Below are 19,101 nucleotides of genomic sequence, written 5' to 3'. Positions count from 1 at the left end.
GTAGTTTTTAGTGTGTAGGCATTAGTCCCAGGAGGGAGCGGGGACACCCGGGGCAGGTGGGAGTGTCTCCCCACCCCCCACCTTTCGTCAAAATTACCCAATTTTTGTTCTATTCAGTCAGCCACTTTTTGACAATCCAGGATGATTGCCTCCCCCCCACACACATTTCAAGCTGGATTGGTGCTAAATGGTCATAAGTTGTTCTTTTAGTTAGTAATTGCAACACATTTGGTGGGTCACAATAGTTTCTGTTGAAAATAAGGCAATTTGGTTGTAGTAATAACTGTATATTTTCCTTTCGATGCCAATCTATTTATTCATAGCTCAGCTGATATCTTTCTGTAGATCTATACATGGTGGAAAACACAAGTTCAATGCATAATTAATCCATCAAGTTGCCAATGATATTAAAGTCAAAATACTCTAGGATGGCGGTGGCTGGAATTTAGCTGTGGAGTAGTAGCATATTTTGGATTGCCATGGTCAAAATCTGGTAGGGCTAGTTGACACTTGTGGTGGCACTCAGGGCATACTCAGGGCATACTATACTGCACTGGGGTACCCCATTTTAGGCACACCATACAATTTTGAGAACCACCCCTTGATGCATGGTTCTACAATGATTTCAGGTGCATTCAAACTTGTTGCATACTTCTTGCAATGCTAGCCCTTCCATTATATCCATCAACTCTATAGTAATGCAAGAATATTCTGGAGTCATATTCCTATAGTCAGTTCATAGTGCTTTAGGGGTTATCCAAATAATTGTTAAATGACAAAACAAGTTGTATTGGAGTTATATGAACCATGAAGAATTGGTCCAATTCATAGCCACTTTCTATGTTATTGTTGACTCACTTTTGCTTGCTTTTCTTGCTCTTTCAAGTTCAACTACTGTTTACATAATAGTTTTATTGCATTGTATTGAAAAATATCTTCTGTCACCAGACAAGACTGGTGTTCGCTTACTTGATCCAGTGTAAATGTGTTTGATATATAGTCCTAGGCTAAGGCTACAAAAGCTTACAAAAAGCTAGATAATTTTATTGAATTGACTGGAGAATCGTGACATTTCATCATCTTTAGTGTTTCAAATCCCCATAGTCCACGGTGCTTGATTATACACATTTTATGTACATGTTGCCCAATTGCTCTGTGGATCAGAATTCGGCACCCAGTACCATATAGCATGTTATTCCCTCAAACACCTCCACAGGATTTGAGTGGGTTCATTTTTGGAGAATGAATGTAAATCATAAATACTTTAAAAAGGAGCACAAAAAGAATCCCTCAACCTGGTCGCTCAACTTGATTAAGGTGGATATGCTTTACAGTAATTTTTGCCTAAATGTGTTGTGGCACCATGCTATTGTCTACAGTAGATGGGTGTTTTACCCATTAAACATAAATTAGGCCTTCAAAGGCCTATAGTTTAACAATTAGGGGTCACAAAAACGTATGAAAAGTTTCCTATAATGGAAACATTACCAGCATATATAGGGAAGTACATTAACATGAAAAACAGTGGCTTTTTTCGACGGAAATAATGTGAGTTAGAAGTACATTTACCTTTGTGCATGGAAGTGTCAATGGACATAAAAAATCATCATTATAAGGAAAGTTTTCGGTTTGACATTATTGAGCACATTCGCGGTTGTTAATTCATGTTTGACATTATTGAGTACATTCGTGGTTGTTAATTCACGGCCCAAGTCAAACCAAGAAATACGCAAAAATAAAAGATGCACAATTTTTGGCTTATACAGTAATTGTATTATATCAATGACATTTCAAAATAGCAATACTGAATAATATGTCCTTAGCTACATTAATGATTTCCTATCTTTAATTTGAGTCGTTAGATAATAACTTCCCATGATGCGAATTTTGATTACTGTTATTAATTAGTTTAATTGGCACATGTCTTGCCCATGCATAATATGTGTGTGGTGGGTATAGCATATACACAGTATAATGGTTGTAGCGTCTGTCTTTGTCTAGCTTAAATTTAGAGACATTTAAAGAATTTGTTACCAAATATTAGAACTAGTTCTAGTTCCTCGAGGGGGTGGGTGCGTGCAAAGATCACATCGTGAAAAACCAAAACATATGCAAAATATATACAAGAAACAATTAAAAAAACAAAAGAAAAATGAAAGCAAATGTTCTACACTCTTTAAAAAATCATCACAACAAACATAATTTTGCAAAAATCTTGTTGGATCTTTTTTTCTTTCCCAGTAAAAGCAGTATACTGCATCTCACCACTATTCCCGCATAAAAATTCCCTAATTCATTCACAAAATTCCCCAATGGTACAGCGTACAGCTACAATAATAAAGAATAGAAACATGCAGAAACATGGTGTCATGCATAAGAATGATGAGCTAATTTGTCATAATTTGATTTTGTCTATTAAATAATAGGGTAATGGCTGGTAGGCATACATCTTGCTGGAATTGAAACTGGTGCAAACAGCTGGAATTTCACCTGGAATTGTTCCTTTATAGGTGATTTGTGTACATATTCATCAGAAATGATGGGTTTCTAAGGATATGGATATAAATGAGAATAGTCATGTCCTCATGCAGACTGAAAATTTTGTATGTTGAAGAAAAAAAAAACCCTGGATGACACCTTAAAAGGTGTCATGCATGTTTTGTTTTTTGTGGAGGGGGGGGAGTGCCTCGAGCATGTGGATACACATGAAGTGTCATTTGGGTGATATTCATGTCCCTCAGCTGACACCTGATTGGCACTCAAATATGAAAGTGACATACCTGTGTCGACCGGAATACAACACTAGGGGTCTATCGGTGAAGGATTTTCTTTGAAAGAAGCGGGGTCATTCAGTGTGGGCTCCAAAGACAATGGGGGGGTCATTCAGTGTGGGACCGCTACAAATTGTGTGTCATTACTGCAAAAACAACAGAGCAACACTTATTAAATAAACACTTGAACACCGGAATACAACACTAGGGGTCTATCGGTGAAGGATTTTCTTCGAAAGAAGCGGGGTCATTCAGTGTGGGCTCCAAAGACAATGGGGGTGGGATGGGGGGGGGGATCATTCAGTGTGGGACCGCTACAAATTGTGTGTATTACTGCAAAAACAACAGAGCAACACTTTTAATTATAAACACTTGAACCGACTTGAATGGCTAATATTTGTACAGTGAAGTGTGCTTTTTAAGTTTAACACTATCAAGTATCATGTGTTCAAAATATCTTTTTTATGTGTTAAAGTGTTTATAAATTATCCCTATAACTTCACTGTACAATTCTTAGTCAAAAAGTGTTCAAGTGTTTTATATTAAGTGCTGCTCTGCTGTTTTTGCAGTGTTGACAGTGAAAAATAACTTTCTGGGCGAAAATGTGCAAGGAAATTTTTTAGTAAAATTGCCCCCAAAATTCTAAATTTTTTCAAAATGTGTGTGGAGTTCTCAAAAATTTGCAGATTTTGTGTACATTTCTAAAAAAATCACACCCACACAATTCATACCCCACTCATATGAAGAGGTTTCATCTTCTACAAGGTACTTATAATATATCATGGTATTATAAATGTGCAACTTCCGAATTATAGCATTTCCGTCATTTGCCATCTCCTTATTAAAGCACAGCAATTACCGTACTGATGCGAGTATAGTCCCACCTTCTTGTAAAGTCCCACCCCCAAATTCAATGCATTTTGATATCATTAATAGAGTATGACATGAAAACAAAGTATCAATTTTCATATTAAAAACACAAAACACTGCAAAATTCAATTTTTTTAATATTTTTAGGTCATTCATGAATGATCCTAGCATTTAGGTCTAGGTCCAGGGACACTACAAAACCGAAAAAAAATATATATATATTTTTTTTGAAATTGAGTATAGCCCCACCCCCAATTTTGAAAAATGTTCACCCAAAAACGGGGTGGGACTATACTCGCGTCAGTACGGTATATCCTTGAATGTTTCATCCTCTGGGGTTTTCACTTGTCACTGAATACTGTGGTGACCACCAGTGGCCTTATTTAATATTACACTGACTGAATATTAATGTAGCTTCTGTAGTGTGTATCCGGACCCAGGTGTAATCTCGGATTTAATGCAATTTAGATGAAAATTAAGTTACTCAGTTCTTACATTGAGGTCCCCTCAAATATTTGAACATTTTACAGCAAACAATAAACATCCATGCAGTAGCAACATCATGGGTGAAATTGGGAGCAAAAAATCTTGTAGTAAAGCAACGAAAAAAACGTGGGCGGACAGACTTTTCAAGTAGGGTCGGTCAGTCAGGATTTTTTTTTTTTTTTTTTCTTCTGGCGACTAAAATGACCCCATCTGTAAAAGAGGGGGGGGGGTTGTCACCTAATCCAGTAAAATTAGTCTCAACTCTGGAAGGAAAACAAACAAAATGGAATGTCTATTTCCAAGTGATATATATTATTACTCCATAATGTGTAAAAAAATAGTTGGAGAGGTGGTCAAAACATAGTGGGTATTAGGTGAATTCCCCGGGCCTATACATTAAAGTTTCTGCGTAGTTTGTCCCAGTATTTAAAAACAGAATCTAAAAATAATGTAAAACAAACAAAATAAGAACTGCCGTATGTAAACAAATCGGCAAAAATTAAAAACAATAAGCAAGCAGCTGTTGAGTCAGTGAGATCACCTTAAAACATGTAACAGCAAGAAATTTGAAATTAAAGAAAAAACATCAGTTTTGAGCCATGCGGTACTTTGACCATACGAACAATAAGTTTAAATATTGTTTCTGAAAACACTTCAAGCTGAATATTTTTTATTCAAATGCCATGTAATAGCATGGGATTTCTATACATGGAAGGTGCTGATTTATGCAGTTGTGGACTATTATGTGTTGAAAATGATGGCACAATTGCAGGGCTTGAAATAAGCAGGAGCAAGGGGCAAATTTACCCCTGCTAAAAGGCAAAATGCCCCTGGTTCTGAAACATATATATTTGTATAGACCAGGGGCAATATTTACACAAAAACACCCAAAATTGCTCCTGGATCTGAAATCCTTATTTCAAGCCCTGCACAATTGTCTCCATCTTAAAAGGACATTGGCCTTAAAGGTGAATAGCATTCACTTGTCAAAGATATCAGAATTCAATATGTCCAAATTACCATTTCATGATATGAGGCAATAATATCATAATGTCATTCAATCTAAGACAATGAGTCATTTGTTGTTCAAATTAAATTCAGATGCTATGACAATGATAGTTTAATTTTTTTGTATTTTATTGTTTTTCTGCAACTTTGAAGCATTCGTATTGTTGAAATATTAAGATCAATTTTGGTGTTGTTTTGTGGAGGGGGTCTGTGGATATACATGGCACTTAATTCAAATGAGTTCAATAGCAAAATGTCAAAATGGAATTTTTCATAGTGAATCAAAACAGGGTATTAGGGTGCAGTGTATCTTCATATGCACCTTAGCCTGCACTTTCAACATCTCCCCCTGGAGTCGCCATAAGTGAAATAAATACAATTTGAGCAATGCCCTAGCGATCAATTCTCTGCTTCGGTATGGTAACGCAAGCCTTCCAGGAGGCAGGTCTCGAGGTGAACCGAGTAAGTGATACCACTAAATGCCCCAAATAATTACTGTAAACGAACCACTTTGCAGATAACCAACATATGATCTGATTAACAGTAAACAATGTTTGGATTTTAACGAGCATGACATGACAGGGCAAGTTTTAGCACTAATTCCCCAGGCACGGTTCATCTTTAATCCATAGTTAAATGTGTTGAAAGGATCAAGCTTTTGGATTCTGGGTGTTAAGGAATTGGATAATGACTTTTTCACTATTTTTTGTGGGACCCGAGAGCACATCAGACATATCAAATTGCTTTTTGAATACGAAGAATGTCCTGATATCAAATAATTTTGATTTTTTTGAAATATGTGATATATACCGTAATACAAATTTTATGGCAAATTATTAAAATTTGATATTTTTGATATTTAACTGTCCTCGAAGTAAACTTTATAAATCTAATGATATACATGAAATGATGTACATTATGTAGCTGGGATGAAAAACTGACCATCAGTTGAAAATTTTGACCTTTCATATTGAAGATATACACCCCCCCAAAAAAAAAAAAAAAAGACCTACATTTTTTTAGGTGTTTTGTGAAAAAAATCCATATCTCAATACAAAAGGTTAAAGTCAAAATGTTCATATGATGGACGACTTTTCATCCCACATACATACATTTTAAATGTACATATCTTTAGATTTATACAATTTACCTCGAAGACTTTTAAGTTGATATTTTTAAAAATTGATATTTTTGATATTTAAAAATATCAAAAATATCAATTTTTAATCATTTGCCAAAAATTAAATAGCAAATTTAAAAAAATACAAAATTATTTGATATCAGAAGGACATTCCTCGTATTCAAAAATGCAATTTGATATGTCTGATGTGCTCTCAGGTCTCACAAAAACCAAATTGAAAACGGCACTATCCGAGCCTTTAATCCATACTTAAATGTGTTGAAAGGATCAACCTTATGGATTCTGGAAGTGCCTTCTTATTGGATGCCATTGATCTGACATACTAAATGGAAAGCGTACCAAGTTGTACCTTGTATACATGTAAGAAACAGGTAATGTATTGAATAACATTGCAGGGGCCAATATAGTGTAGAAATTTAAGTAGCCAGGCTCACATCTCACACTATAGGTGGCGCTATTCGTCCATAGGGAAGTGGAATGTGCCTGTACGGTCCAAAAATGGCTTTACTGTGGGGCTCAATGGAAAAAATTACTAAAAATTAATTTTGACAACCAAAACCTAAGTGATGTTGACTTATGTTGGTACTGGGATAATAATGGATTCATAAACTACCATATAGTGCAATCCATGTTCCACCAAGTCGACACTCGATTTAGCTCAAAAGCAATTTGTGTGTAAATCAAGACCATCCAAAACAGCTTTCTTACAGTAAAGAATAGGAGGTCATCTGGGGTCACATACAGTAGTGTACATTGTACATGTGCCTGCTGTCACAATTTCACACACACAATTTTGGACAATTTGGTGACACTATTTTTGTCTGTAACTTCAAAATTAAAGTATATGCACTAGAAACATGATTGACCCCTTATTGTTTAGGTAATTTGATTCTCTTTCAAATGAAAGAACTTTCAGCTAAAAATATTGAACTTCAAAATTTTATGAACATACCTAATTTAAGGAAAGTGTGTGCAACCAGGGAAGGTGTTGCATAGCTTGGTAATCAATATTGTTTCAAGCCATATTGTCAGACATTGTCATTGCCAAAAATATTGGGTCAAAATTAAAAATGGACATATTTGACAATGAAAACTAACATTTTGTGGAAAAGAAATACAAATCTATTTGGAAATGTTACAACATGGCTTTAATTTTAGGAACTGTAGGCTACATGAATTCTAAGAACAACATTTGTTCACCAGTTTGTCCTATCACTTCCCTGGTCCTATACACAGCATAGAAGTAGGGCTCTGATTGGTTAAAGGTTGTGCATGTACTATGTATTAAAAGTGTGGTCAAATTTACCTTACTAAGCTTTTTGGTGATTTATTGTTGAAGTTTAAGTACATCCGCAATCAAAATTCCTAAAAATCACCTGTGAAATTCTTGGACATGGGTATGACATCCAATGAGCTATTAAATGGGAAACTCTATAATGTAAGACAGACTTTAAATCAACCAAGCTGCTGCAATCACATCATCACCCACACAAACTAATCACATGATGATCTTTCAAAACATGCATTAAACTTGACAGTATTCTGAATACATAAGGTTAATCAGATTCAAATCCACTTTGGTCCACATTATCCATAGTTGACTCAGTTGAACTGATACATCCCACAGGATGGGGTGGGAACTCATAAAAATGAGGGATGGGGGCACATTGGCCCCCATTTTTCAACTCCCAGACTCACCCAATGACCCCTTTTTGGTTTTCCTGTCACCAAAAGACCCCCTTTTTTCAAAAATTTTGTGGAAATTTCTGATATTCACTGACCCCATTTTTTCATTATTTTTCTTAAAACTTTCTTAAAATGTTCAAATTTTGATGAATTTTTGACAATTTTGTATCAACTTTTATATCATGACCCAAAATTTTTCCCAGTCTCACTGAATGACCCCCTTTTTTGGTCAGATTTTCCACAGTCTCACAAAAAGATCCCCTTTTTTTTGGACCTTCTCACCAAAAGAACCCTAGTTTTAACCTGCTGTCTGCACATCCCCATCACTTCCAAAGTTGAGTGCCCCTCCACGGGACCCCGTGGGCATCAACAGTGCATGGGAGACATGTTCCCTCACTTTCTGGCAAAATGTGATGTGGTCTGCGAAAACCCTTTACATCGTATTATCCTATTTTGTTTTATAAAGATAATAAAGGCTAAAACTTTTAAGTGATTCTTTTTTTTTTCAATCTTTCATACAGGTCACACTCACAGGTACAAATTGAAAACAGGTCTGAATACCACAATTTAGACCTAATTCCACCCCCTGCCCTGTAAAGATGCATTTCGAAGAATGATTTTAAATACTGAGGCTGATTTTTAACATTTTCACAGAAAAGTGATCTTTTTATTCTATTTTGCATTTTTTTATTGGGTATGGGGGAAGTGTATCCCCAGGCACATTCCCATACAATTCTTTTGAGCCACACTATAGCCGTGTTCAGATGTAGGGTATTTACCTCGAGTAAAGTGCCCAGTCGGGGTAAGCTCGTGATAAAGGTCGAGTTTGTGCCCGTCTGGACAGGAGTCGGGGCAGCTTATCCCGACCTTAACCCGACTAATTTACCTCTGAAAAAAGTCAGAGGTAAATCCTTAACCCGACCGGAGCAGTCGAGGTAGATGCACGTGTGGATTGCACTAGAGGTAACAGTCGAGGTTAAAACATGACCTTACTACAAATTAACCATCGGCGTTCAATCAGTTCTTGCTCTAAAACTATAGATGAAGCAAGGCATAAAATGCGTTTTTTTCTTCGCTGATATGAGTGTAGGACAGTAAACCCAGCAAACACAAAAATGTTCTTAAAACGCTTATACAAAACTTTTAATAGCAAAAGATCATGAATACGTTTTTAAAACGTTATATTTGGGCAAACAATTTTGACAAAATGTTTTGTCAACTGTTAAATAAAATTCTTTTAGAATGTTTTGCCTCACGTTTTCAAAAGAGCTTCAATTTTACATCCATTTTCCGTTGCGATTTTTACTCAAATGAACGTCAGCGAGTCGTGCTAAAGGTCGGGGTAAGCTATGTATGGACAATCAGTCGAGTTAACGAAAATATTTGTGGTATCTTATCACGGGTTGTAAAAAATTTAACTCGAGTAATAATTCAGGTCTGAACGTGCCTTATATTTCAACTGCTGCACTGGCCAATATGCTATCAGTCACATACTGATTACCAAGTTGATATGAATTGATGCGGATTAATAGGTCCTGTATGAATATCCCTTCAGAAGTAGATCAAAATCAAGTTCAATCCTCTCTCAAGCATCCCACTCAGGACCCTCCCACTAGATTTGGGAAGTCATTTTTAGCTGATTAAATTTTCACTTGTGTTCACAATTTCAAACTTTTTGCTGCTCCTGGAGCTATATTTTTAAAATGTCATTAATAATTACGGGGTTGGTTTTATGCTTTTCTTAGAAATACTGAGTGGTTTTATTCAATGATGTTGAAAATAAGTACAAACCAGTACAAGAGATGAAATTAAATTAATGTAGTGTAAATATTCTTTTTAATGATGCACTTGGATGAACAACTTCAGTAATGAAAGCTGACACAAGACCTGTTCCCAATTTAGCTATTAGGCCCTTATGAAAACATCCTAAAACAACCTCTTTGTATCCTCCCGTGACCCCTGACCTCAGTGCGGAGGCATCTGAGCAGCTGCCAAACATTTTTGATGTGACCTCTAATTGACCTGGGTTTAAGCAACATTCCAGCCCCATTAAATTTAAACCACTTCTTTATGTTATAAGTTGTTAAATCTGCAGCTTTTAAAAATAATATTGATATGCAGTGGTGGTGCTAGGGGGTATTCCCCCCCCCTCCACTTTCAAGGTTCCAAAATTACATGAATTTCCCCTTTCAATTTTCAATTTCCCCATTGCCCCCCGAAAATTTTTTGATATGCAACTGTAATCTACCCCATGATTCTTCCTGATTAGCACCCTGTCCTAATAAGTGCCCCACATACAGAACTTTTGGAGTGGCATAAACTGTCTTTACTATAGCTATCCCTACTATAGGGCCTTTAGATTGTAGCATTCCAAAAACCACGTTATATCATAGACCCTGGCTTTATCCAGAGAACTGCTAAACCCAGTGACCACTCCCCTAGAAAAAGTGGTGTGGTCACTGGGTTTTAGCAGTTCTTGTAAATTCCCATTAAAGTTTCCGTAGTGAAAGTTTCATTTCATTATTTTAATAAGCGCCCCTGAAAATGACTGACTGAAGCACCCGAACCTGGGTGCTTATTAGGATTGACGCTAATGCCCCCGCACACCCCACCCAGACCACAGGATCCAGCTCAGACGCTCACGTCACACATACAAAATGTCTTCAAAACATTATTAGGCCCTACAACAAAACATACGGAATATTTCTAACCAAATCAGATCTAGATTTCACTTGTCTCTGCTTTCTACATATGAAACCAACACAATTTGTCATATTTATTTGGCAATGATGTATGCCCTGCTATCAGGACACAGCACTTACAGTGAAACACTGCAGGCAAAGATAATTCCCCTTCTTATATGAATGCAAAAAATCAGTGGGAAAAATGTAGTGGGTGTTGCTATTTTGTATGAAATAATTTTTTTTAGGAAAAACTTGAAGGAGATTTAGTAAAAAAGCTAGAAAGTGAAAGTTTAGTCATCTATAGTCATCATTAGTCATAGGAACATAGGAGGCCTATATTGGATATTATAAAGTAAAATTTAACATTTTTGTGGGAATCTAAAATTTGGTATTTTTGGCTTAAAAAGTAGGAATTTTCTGATTTCTTATTTTGAATGGAGGATTTCTTGCAATACCTGATGGAAGCTAGGTTTCAGTGCATGGAACCACTGTGATGGAACCCCGGGGGTACTCAGTACAAATGACCATACGGGACGTGCCGCAAACATGGGTAGCATTTTCAGCCTTCTGGTATATCAATGACCCCTTTTTCAAAGCCTATTTTGGTATATGAATGGGTCCTTTTTCAAAATTTTCTCAATTTTTTAGGAAAACAGCCCAATTTTTCCTTAATCTAGCCAAAATTTTCAAAATTTTCCCAAAATTTGTAAAACCTAAGACAATTTTGGGTAAATACGGTCGAAAATTTTGACTTTTGGTATATCAATGGGTCCAAATTTCTTGAAAAATTGGTATATTTATGGGTCTACTTCCAAAATCTCATGCACGTCCCTACCAAAACCAAACTTGAGTACCCCCCCATGGAACACTTCATATTGCAAGGAATCAAGAATAAACATGACATTGCATTTGAACCCAAAGGTCATGCCACCTGTTACAGGTCTGTTTTACCAGGAAATCCCTCCCAAATCCATTCTTACTACAGAGACCTGCCTATTTTGGAACAGTAAATCCTACAAGTTTCACATTGAGGTCACATTGAAGGTTTGGCATATTGCAAATTGTATATCAGGTTTTATGAAGATTTTTGCAGGAACTTATTTGTTTCTTTTCCTGGCCCCAGAGCCATAGCCTGGGGGTGTAGGGGGCAGGGGTGCGACACACTCCCTCTCCAAAAGAATTTGCAAAAAGTATACAAAAAGTCCCAAAATGTAAGAATTTGCAAGCGTAGCAAGCCAAAAAAATCAGATTTTTAAAACTTTTTTGGTCAAAAAGGTCCAAATTTTGGAAAGAAAGTCCATTTTTCACAAAATTGCCCCCCCCCCCTCTTGGGGAAAAGTCCACTTCAAAATCAGCACCCCCCAAAAAAAAATCCTGGCTATGGGCCTGCTTGGCCCTGTCATTCTCCAAACTATCAGACATACTTGTGGAAAAGTTAACAAAAAAGTGGCGACTAACCCTAATGCCCCAGTTGCTTTTTGAAGAGGGGGAAGGAAGGAAGAAAGAAAGAAGAAGAAGAGAAAACTTTTTTTTCTCAGGTGTGGTTTTGAACCACTGATTCCTGATCATCCCTCCAATGCCAGACACAAATTTATTTCATTTCCAAGGTTCAAAGTTTATTAAAACTTTGCCAGTTTTGAAGTTACATGCCTGTCTACTAAGCACCCGGGGGGATCACTCACATAGATGGTCTGTACGCATGCGTGACCAAAAAACAAGTAGAAGGGGGTGTTTTTTTTAGGCAAGGCAAGTTACGTAGCAGTAACACGTTTAGGGTCTAAAAACAGTGATTTTCAAGAATAAGGGTAGTTTTCTGAAACTGGACAACTTGTTTAGGGTACCTTTTCAAATATTTGGTAAATTATGAGTCCAAAAAGGGTACATTTGTGGCATTTTCACCAGCCAAAAACTCATTAGGGGGTAAATTCCACACTAAATTACCTTATTAAGGGGCTAAATTTGCTAGTTGGGTAAAACCATAGATACTAAAAATAATGGTAAAACTCGTTTAGGGGGTGTTTGAAAAAAATTTGGTCACGCATGCGTACACTGTCATATTTGAGTGGCCCCCGGGACTAAGCATAGCTTTTGAACAGGTTCTTTGGTTATTATTTATTTCTTATATGATTTATATAAAGTAGGAAGTGTCAAGACAAGAAACATGACAAATATTCAGTGTGAACAGAAAGAGTTCAGCCAAGATTGTTGTCACATTTTGACATATGGGGCCATGAGTAAATCTGAATATATGGCACATAATAGTTCTCAACATCAACTTCAAGGTCAGCAGCACAGACTTCACCATGCCGTTGGTGAAAATGCGTCTAATCTTTAACTTACTGGACAAAACCATGGGGTGAATCTTGACCCAATGAGTTTTCCGATGCTGTGAATCTTCAAGCAAACAAATAATTGCAAAAGTGAATCTTTGACTAATCTTTACCCTCGTGTAGATTGTTATATATGCTTTTACATAGAACCAGCACTCACAGATCAGGTGAATCTTGACCTAATAATTTTTTTCTTGTGGTGAATCTTGAACTAATATTTTTGGATAGATGGTGAATCTTTGCCTAAAAATAAATTTTGAAGGGTGAATCAAGGTGAATGGCTTGAGGAGGGTAGGTTCAAGACTCCCTTTGACGGCTGCATTAAGGAAGCCCCATCATGCACTGTAAAAGTGTTATCACTAGAGTTTCAACTGCCACTTTACTTTTCAAATCCCATTGAACTCTGTGCAAAAGATGTTGTTTTAGAATTGCCCGTGTGTCATTATTACTTGGTCGATTTCAGATCTAAAGTGATGTATGCATGAAGGATAATTCACACCTTCTGTAGATAACATAAAATGTGAAATCGACTGGCATTTTGAATGTGTATTTATTGTAAATATATCAGTCCAAATTCAAATTTAACCATGCACGTGTGATGCAGTGGGCGGGCAGTGGTGTCATGTTCACTCACACAGCACCGCGCCGCAAGACTTGCTGGGAAGTGCTTAAATCATCCTCTGGAGCCATGTAATCAAGTCTCAAATTAATAAGCTTGTGTAAATCATATAATACCATTAAAACTTGATAGTTAGCATAATGTGCTTACTATCAAGCTTTATACTATCAAGTGCTTTTAAAACATGCAAATATGAAGAGCCCCAACCACAAAAGTCTAAATGGTTTTGAGCAAACCATCGATACACTTTATATATACGACCAAGTAAACCTAAAAATATGTGTCTCAACCTGTATAGCTGCCATGTGTAGATGAGTACAATATACTGCATGTGTCCCAAATATTCACAGGGCAGCTATTGCACTTACCCACTTCTGGCACTGAGCAGTGGATATGTAGGTCTTAATATGTAAACCTTGTATTAACAATGGGTGATTACTCATATTCAGCTTAACTTTATCGGAAGAATAATGTCATTTATCTAGATCTGTTGGATATTGGAAGCCATTATCCTATAAGGGTATTTGGAGGGTCTGACTAATGATTATTAATGTATCCCTGCTGATGATAATGTGTGGGTGAATATGGGCTAAAAGTATTATTCCTGAATGAAAATTTTTAACAATATGAGATTACTCACACTCAACATACCGCTGTTCAGGTGTGTAATTCATCTAGATCTGTGTTTTACTGTCATTTGCCGTGCATGCAGCTATAGTCACAGTATCAGACTTTGTATGAAAATGAAAGTTCCTTAGTGAGAAAAATGAACTTGTACACATAGTACTTTCAAAATCTTACTTGTACCCACACAGGGGCATAGCCGTGGAGAGGGGTAAATGCCCACCTAGAAAAATTTCAGAGATGAAAGGGGATGGGAAAGAGCAAAGTGTCCAAAGTGTCCTTTTCCAAAAATTGACGAATGGGGATGCAAAATTTTGGCTTTGCCCCCTCACACTAAAATCCTGTCTATGCTACTCAGCCACAACATGATTTATTTTTCTGATTAATTCTTGGAGAAGTTGCACAAATTATTTTTGTAAGCTTGTTATAGGCCTCTAGGTTTAAATAGGTCACCATGGAACTTCTGACAGTGTTCCCTTGTATACAGTAAATGCGCATCATGCCCTTCCGTTTATGTAGCATATTAGAGAAGTTATCAGTCAAAAAAGGAAGTTTTGGTACCCAGGATTTAGTCATTAGATTTGATAATTTTTGACTTTATCAAGGAAAACCAGTCACATGTCAACTGAAATTGATTTTGAGATAAGACCCAAAGAAGGGTACAAATTCTTCTGTATTCTGTTTTCCAGCGACAAATAAAAGACTATATCTCAAGAACCACAAATCCAACTGTGACAGTATTTTCTGTATTGTATGCAATTAAATGAGCAGGAATTTTGACTAAAAACTGGAAACTGGTTTTGCTGAACATGTGACTTGTTTTGTTTGATTATATCACATACTAAGGATGGGGTGAAGGCTAGTGCTAAAAGAGTCATACAGGAAAGCCTACACCATGGTCTATACCAGCAAAAACCAATGTTTGGGTTCATTAGGTCTATCAAAAGTTCATATCACTAACTAAAAATGAGTTGGCTTGAACTAAAATGTGCCTACCCTAAATTCAACCTAATAGTGCCTCTGCTGCATACGGTGGGCACTTTTTAGGGTGACGCAATCACCGTAAGTCCTATATGCACAGAATCGCTGGCCGGGCCCAGGGAAACCCCTGTGGCTGCTGGTCGGTGATTGTGTGCTTGACACACGAGGGGTCTATAGGTTCAATTTCTGGGGGTACCAAATGACTTCTTTATTCATCTTCTCTCCTTTTTCATTTATCCTTTAACTTTCAATAGCAAAAAAACGTGGGCAGGGTTAAGCAGATGCATCAAGTAAGGGACAAAATCAAAACTCGACAGGCGGTCTACAGCTGGTTCTGGGCGGTTCCTCGCAGTTGCTAATGTTCTATATAATATGGAAACCAGGCGGAACCAGATGGAACTGCCGGTAAACCGCTGGTCGAGTTTTGATTTCATCCCTAAGATGTTATCAAGAAACCATGAGGTAGGCTGAATAGGCCAGTGACCCTCAGCCTGTGGATTTGTAGCTAACTTGTGCTACAATCACTGGAAAAGTTCATTTTCATCAAAGACAAAATGAGTGGGCCTAAACAAAAACATGCCAACAAGTTAGTATGTAGGTTTTGAACTCAGACCAGTCATCAATAAACATGAGAAAGATAATGTCATGAAACCGTGAGGTGGCCATAACTGTGAGGCCAGTGACCCTCTGTCTGTGGACTTGCACCATGATCACTGGAAGAGGGCCAGTCTCTGGTCTTTTGTGGTCACTGGACTTGCGCGGGCTCAGGATGTAGGATGCACAACACACAATGTAAAGTTTTTATCTTGTTGTTTTCCTGACACAGCTATGATGTAAGCTATTGTCTGTACCACCAAAACCAAATTGTTGATTTTGTTGGTCGGTATCAATTAGTCTGTGAAGAAATATATCTTGTAGGTGTCCTTAAAGCAGGAGTTGCCAACCTGCGGGCCACATGTTGCCCTCAACGATGACCAATGCAGCCCGCAATGCATTTTTTTTTTACAAACTATCATTGTAAATATAATAAACAAAGGTTTTCAAATAATAACACTGTATACGGAGCTACACTTGGGTCCTGATGGGACCAAACATGAATAAAATGCTCAAGTGGTTTGGTGAAGCAGTCAAAGTTTAAAAGATGTGTCTTTACCAATCTTCTCCATAATGTCAGTTCCTTAAAGATACATATTAGGAAACAAATTATGCCATTAGAATTTACCTGTATCAAGTAGTGTTTTAGAATTGGACCTAGTTTTACTTCATAATCTTCCTAGCATCGCTGTAGGGTTTCCTCCTATATACTTTATTCTTACCATTACTAGCCATACCTCTGTACATACTCCAATTGAATGAACACAGCTTTCAATAGTGTGATGATTTTTTGCGTACACTGCGCGATGTACGCCAGCGTGTGCGACTGTGCGTGAGTAACACGGTAGTGAATCCAACCATGCCAACGCACTCGTGATTGGTTAGAATTGTATCCAAGGTCGTGCTTTCACGTTGTAGTTTGAAATACGCGATATACGATCGCGGTTGTATCGAGTACAGCTTTTGAAAGCTGCGTTCATTCAATTGGAATTCTTACTATAGGCCTACATACCACCTGTGTTCAGTTTCCGCTCAACCTTTTGATACTATTTAGGCCTCTACCAGAGACATGTGATGCATTTCCTCAAAATCCATAACATGTTCACAGATTTTTTGATACATACCCAGAGTTTTGACTCCTACTTGACAATTTTACCCCCTCGCCATGAAATTTATTAAACGCCACACCAACTAGTATTTTGGCAATTCCAAGCATCATTCCGCAATGCGGAGTTTGCATATGCTAATTACCGGAAAATAGTTGTTTCCATTTATGCTATTCACCTGTAGTTATGCTGCATTAAAAAGAAATTCATATGCAAACTTCGCATTGCGTAGGCCCTAATCCTGTCGACAAAGTGAATTATGTCAACATATCGACAGAACTTCGTCCATGGCGACATTATAGTGCTAAGGCAATGGCCCAGTAAAACTTCGTCAGGCAAGCTCATTTTCACTCAAAATATTGGCCATTTCCAACAAAATGCAATGCCAAATCTTATCTTTTACCTACTACATGTATTTCGCCAACGTTTCATGTTATTTGCCTTCAGGGGTCATACTTATGCAGTCTTTTGCCTTGTTTTCTAGTGTAAATTGTACACTTTATCGCTACTGCTCGCTATGAAGACGGCCATCTTGGATTCTGCTGAAATTGCCGCTCCGGGTGTTTCTAGATATTTTTAGGGTTAAAATTGTTAAAATATTCCTAAAATCATGAAGAAAAAAAAGTCCTGGTATTTTTTCGGAACCCAAATGTATGTCGACACACTGTCGACGTCAAGATATGAAATATGTCGACATCAAAAAACGGTGCCGACGCCGGCCCTATTGCGTAATGATTGGCTTGGAATTGCCCATTTCAAGAAACTTACACCTGTAGGTAAATCTACAAAAGCATGTAGTAGGAAAATACAATGTGGTGTCATTCATTTTAAAGCTCATATCCTAATCTTTCTACTCTCAAAGTAAAATTTAGCCATGTGCCTTGTTTTGTGGGAATGGGTCACAATTGACTCTCAGGCTTTCACTTTGTGCTGGCATCAATACTTCATGTTTACTTACAATCTGAAACGCTATGATGAAGACTTCAGTACAATCATCATCAGTGATGTACATTTCAATTAAAGAAATTAGTTGCTGATGGCTCCTTTTAATTTATTACTTACGCTGCAAGATGAGCATAGATACCTGCCTATGGGACCTAGATTATGCAAGTTCAAAAACATCAAAATAAAAAGCTGCTTCATGTAAAATATTGCAGCACAACAACCGTATTGTAGGAAATACTGTAATATATAGGAAAATAAGGAAACTGGTTTATTGTAGTATTGTAAATGGCAGCTTTACTTTATCTGTGCACATAAGCTTATATAAATGTTCTTCCACTCAAAATTTGGTGATCAGAATGTGAAATATCTATAGTCTGCAGCGATATTAAGTTAGAAAAAATGATCTAATTAACCAAAATTTTGTTTAATTATAATCACACTTTATTGCCTCAAGCATAATAATCATTAAAATTATGATTTGTGCCATAAGATAATTTCTTAATTTCAAATTGCATAATTTTAATTTGCTTTGTATATTTTGTTTTCATCTCCCTCTCAATTACTGCAGGTTACGCCGTATCCTCGGGGCATTTTCTGGATACCATTTCAATCGAGGGTGTTACCGGCGCCCCCAGAGCCTACGAAAGAGGGAAGGTGTACATCTATGATTTGACAGACTTTACACTTTTGGCACAACTCGATGGTGAATCTGTAAGTAGTTTGTTTGTTTGTATGTTTGGGTAATTAATGTATTAGTTTGTTAGGAGCCATGGTTTGGAAACGAAAAGGATCAAACCAAAAGATGAATGAAATCATTAAACCCTGTGAACGAAAAAGTGTGAAATTTTCTTGACTTGAGAGTTTCTTAGCATCTCAAAACTTCAGGTCAGATGAAAACAGCAAGAGTACAGAAAATTGCCAACTAGAACACCTTATAGGCCATATTTACCTGTATCAGCTCCAAAAATAGCTTGATATTTCTTAAATGGAACACATTTTGAAAGCTTCGTCAAATCCGTATGAAAAGTCACATTGTTCTCATTTTTGATGAGCCTTAAGCTTTTTCTGATGTATTTCTCTAAAGTTACTTTTCCATTTTTGAAACACTGATTTTTTTTGCCCAGAAGGTTTCAGGAAATTTATATTTAAATACAGATTTTCACTCTTAAAGTCAAACTTCACACTGGAGTAATGGCATTATGCCTTGATGGCAAAAAATGTTACAAAGATTAAACCAACTCTTTTAGTGAGTTGAA

At 36.9% G+C, this 19,101-nt stretch overlaps 1 protein-coding gene across 3 annotated transcripts in view; it reads left to right on the top strand.

The window, feature by feature from the left end:
* Window positions 1–19,101, top strand: part of LOC140150617 (integrin alpha-9-like) — a 161,447-nt gene that overhangs the window by 107,385 nt on the left and 34,961 nt on the right. For all 3 annotated transcript variants that reach the window (XM_072172669.1, XM_072172670.1, XM_072172671.1), the window contains one exon: window positions 18,414–18,556. In XM_072172669.1, coding sequence (XP_072028770.1) covers window positions 18,414–18,556 — 143 coding nt within the window. The remainder of the gene's footprint in view (window positions 1–18,413; window positions 18,557–19,101) is intronic.

Source organism: Amphiura filiformis, chromosome 4 (assembly GCF_039555335.1).
Source record: "Amphiura filiformis chromosome 4, Afil_fr2py, whole genome shotgun sequence".
NCBI classification, from domain to species: Eukaryota; Metazoa; Echinodermata; class Ophiuroidea; order Amphilepidida; family Amphiuridae; genus Amphiura; species Amphiura filiformis.
Note: the sequence above shows the minus strand (reverse complement) of the source record. Positions and strands in the feature narration are given on the sequence as shown.